Here is a 1258-nt window from a genome sequence, read left to right as displayed (position 1 = left end):
CAGAGGACTTGGGTTAGAATCTCCTTACTATACCTTCTTACGCATACTTTGTAAACTATAAGTAATATTTTATTAAATAAATTTATATTATAAACTTACCTCTTTATTTCCTTATAAGTCAAATACTTTTTCCGATATAGCAACTAACACTATTCCTTAAATTACCACTGACAGGCTAACATAAAGTTATGATACCTAATTTGTAGGAATTTGGGGGCAATTGTTAATTGGTCGATCATTTACGCATTTGCGGGAATGATCATAGACATAATACAGGGTTCGCCACTTAAATCCAGACAAATTTGATTTTGACATTCCCACTATATTAGAATGCAGCAGTAGATGCCAGATGGCGTAAAGGTAGGCCAGAGACGTGAGTAAGACGTTAATAACCTCAAAATAGCCGAATCGTTCAAGTCGACTTCGGAATATAACCGAAAAGCGACGGTTATTAAAGGTGTCCGCGCCGGAAAGACGCCATGCAAAATAATCAAGTTCTTCGAATATCCCAAGTCGACAGTGGATGATATTGTCCAGAGGTACGCAGCCTCGGAGGTGGCCACCCTAATCGCCGTCTTGAGTGAGGGCAACGTCATGCCACCGCATTTCTTCAAGAAGGGGGAAATGGTCATGTAAGAGGTTTATGTGGAGATTCTGAGGACTACAGTGAAGCCTTGGATGGAGGACGTGGCTGCAGAAAGGCCGTAAATCTTCCAACAAGACGGCGCACCTCCTCATACGAGTCACTTAGTACAGAATTGGCTCTTGGACAATGTCGAGATATTTTGGTCGAAAAATTTCTGGCTTCCGAATAGTCCCGACCTGAACCCTTTCGACTACTACGTGTGGGGCGTATTCGAGAGGGTTACTAACAAAACCAGACACCCCAACGTGGTCAATCTTCAAGCCACTAAAGCATTTACAAAAATGGACCGGGCGCAATTGCAGACGGCGTGTTCGTGCTTTCGGAACAGGATCGAGGCGGTGATCGAGGCGCAAAGCGGCTACATTGAGTGAAAAAACTCAGAAAAAATTCCTTAACTTAACTATAAAATAATCTCTTTATACTTTTACATATTTTCAGTAATAAACGACTTTTTCGAGAAAAAAATTTTCATGTCCGGATTTAAGTGGCGGACTCTGTATATCTAGCCGAGCATTGAGGAGTGGAGGTAGAGGTTTACGTAAAAAAGGATGCACTGTGTTTTGTGGCGTTCTTTTTCATTCGTACATGTGTATGAGACTGTATATGTGAGAA

At 41.5% G+C, this 1258-nt stretch overlaps 1 protein-coding gene across 1 annotated transcript; it reads left to right on the top strand.

Moving 5' to 3' along the window:
* The first annotated feature begins 342 nt into the window (after window positions 1-342).
* Window positions 343-1017, top strand: LOC116852458. Its single transcript, XM_032832875.1, has 3 exons — window positions 343-373; window positions 458-632; window positions 816-1017. Exons 1-3 carry the CDS (start codon window positions 343-345, stop codon window positions 1015-1017), a joined length of 408 nt encoding a protein of 135 aa, XP_032688766.1.
* Window positions 1018-1258: the final 241 nt, after the last annotated feature.

The sequence above is a fragment of the Odontomachus brunneus genome, unplaced genomic scaffold, assembly GCF_010583005.1.
Source record: "Odontomachus brunneus isolate Ranch 3 - 2012 unplaced genomic scaffold, Obru_v1 Obru_scaffold_226, whole genome shotgun sequence".
Classification (NCBI taxonomy): Eukaryota; Metazoa; Arthropoda; class Insecta; order Hymenoptera; family Formicidae; genus Odontomachus; species Odontomachus brunneus.
Note: the sequence above shows the minus strand (reverse complement) of the source record. Positions and strands in the feature narration are given on the sequence as shown.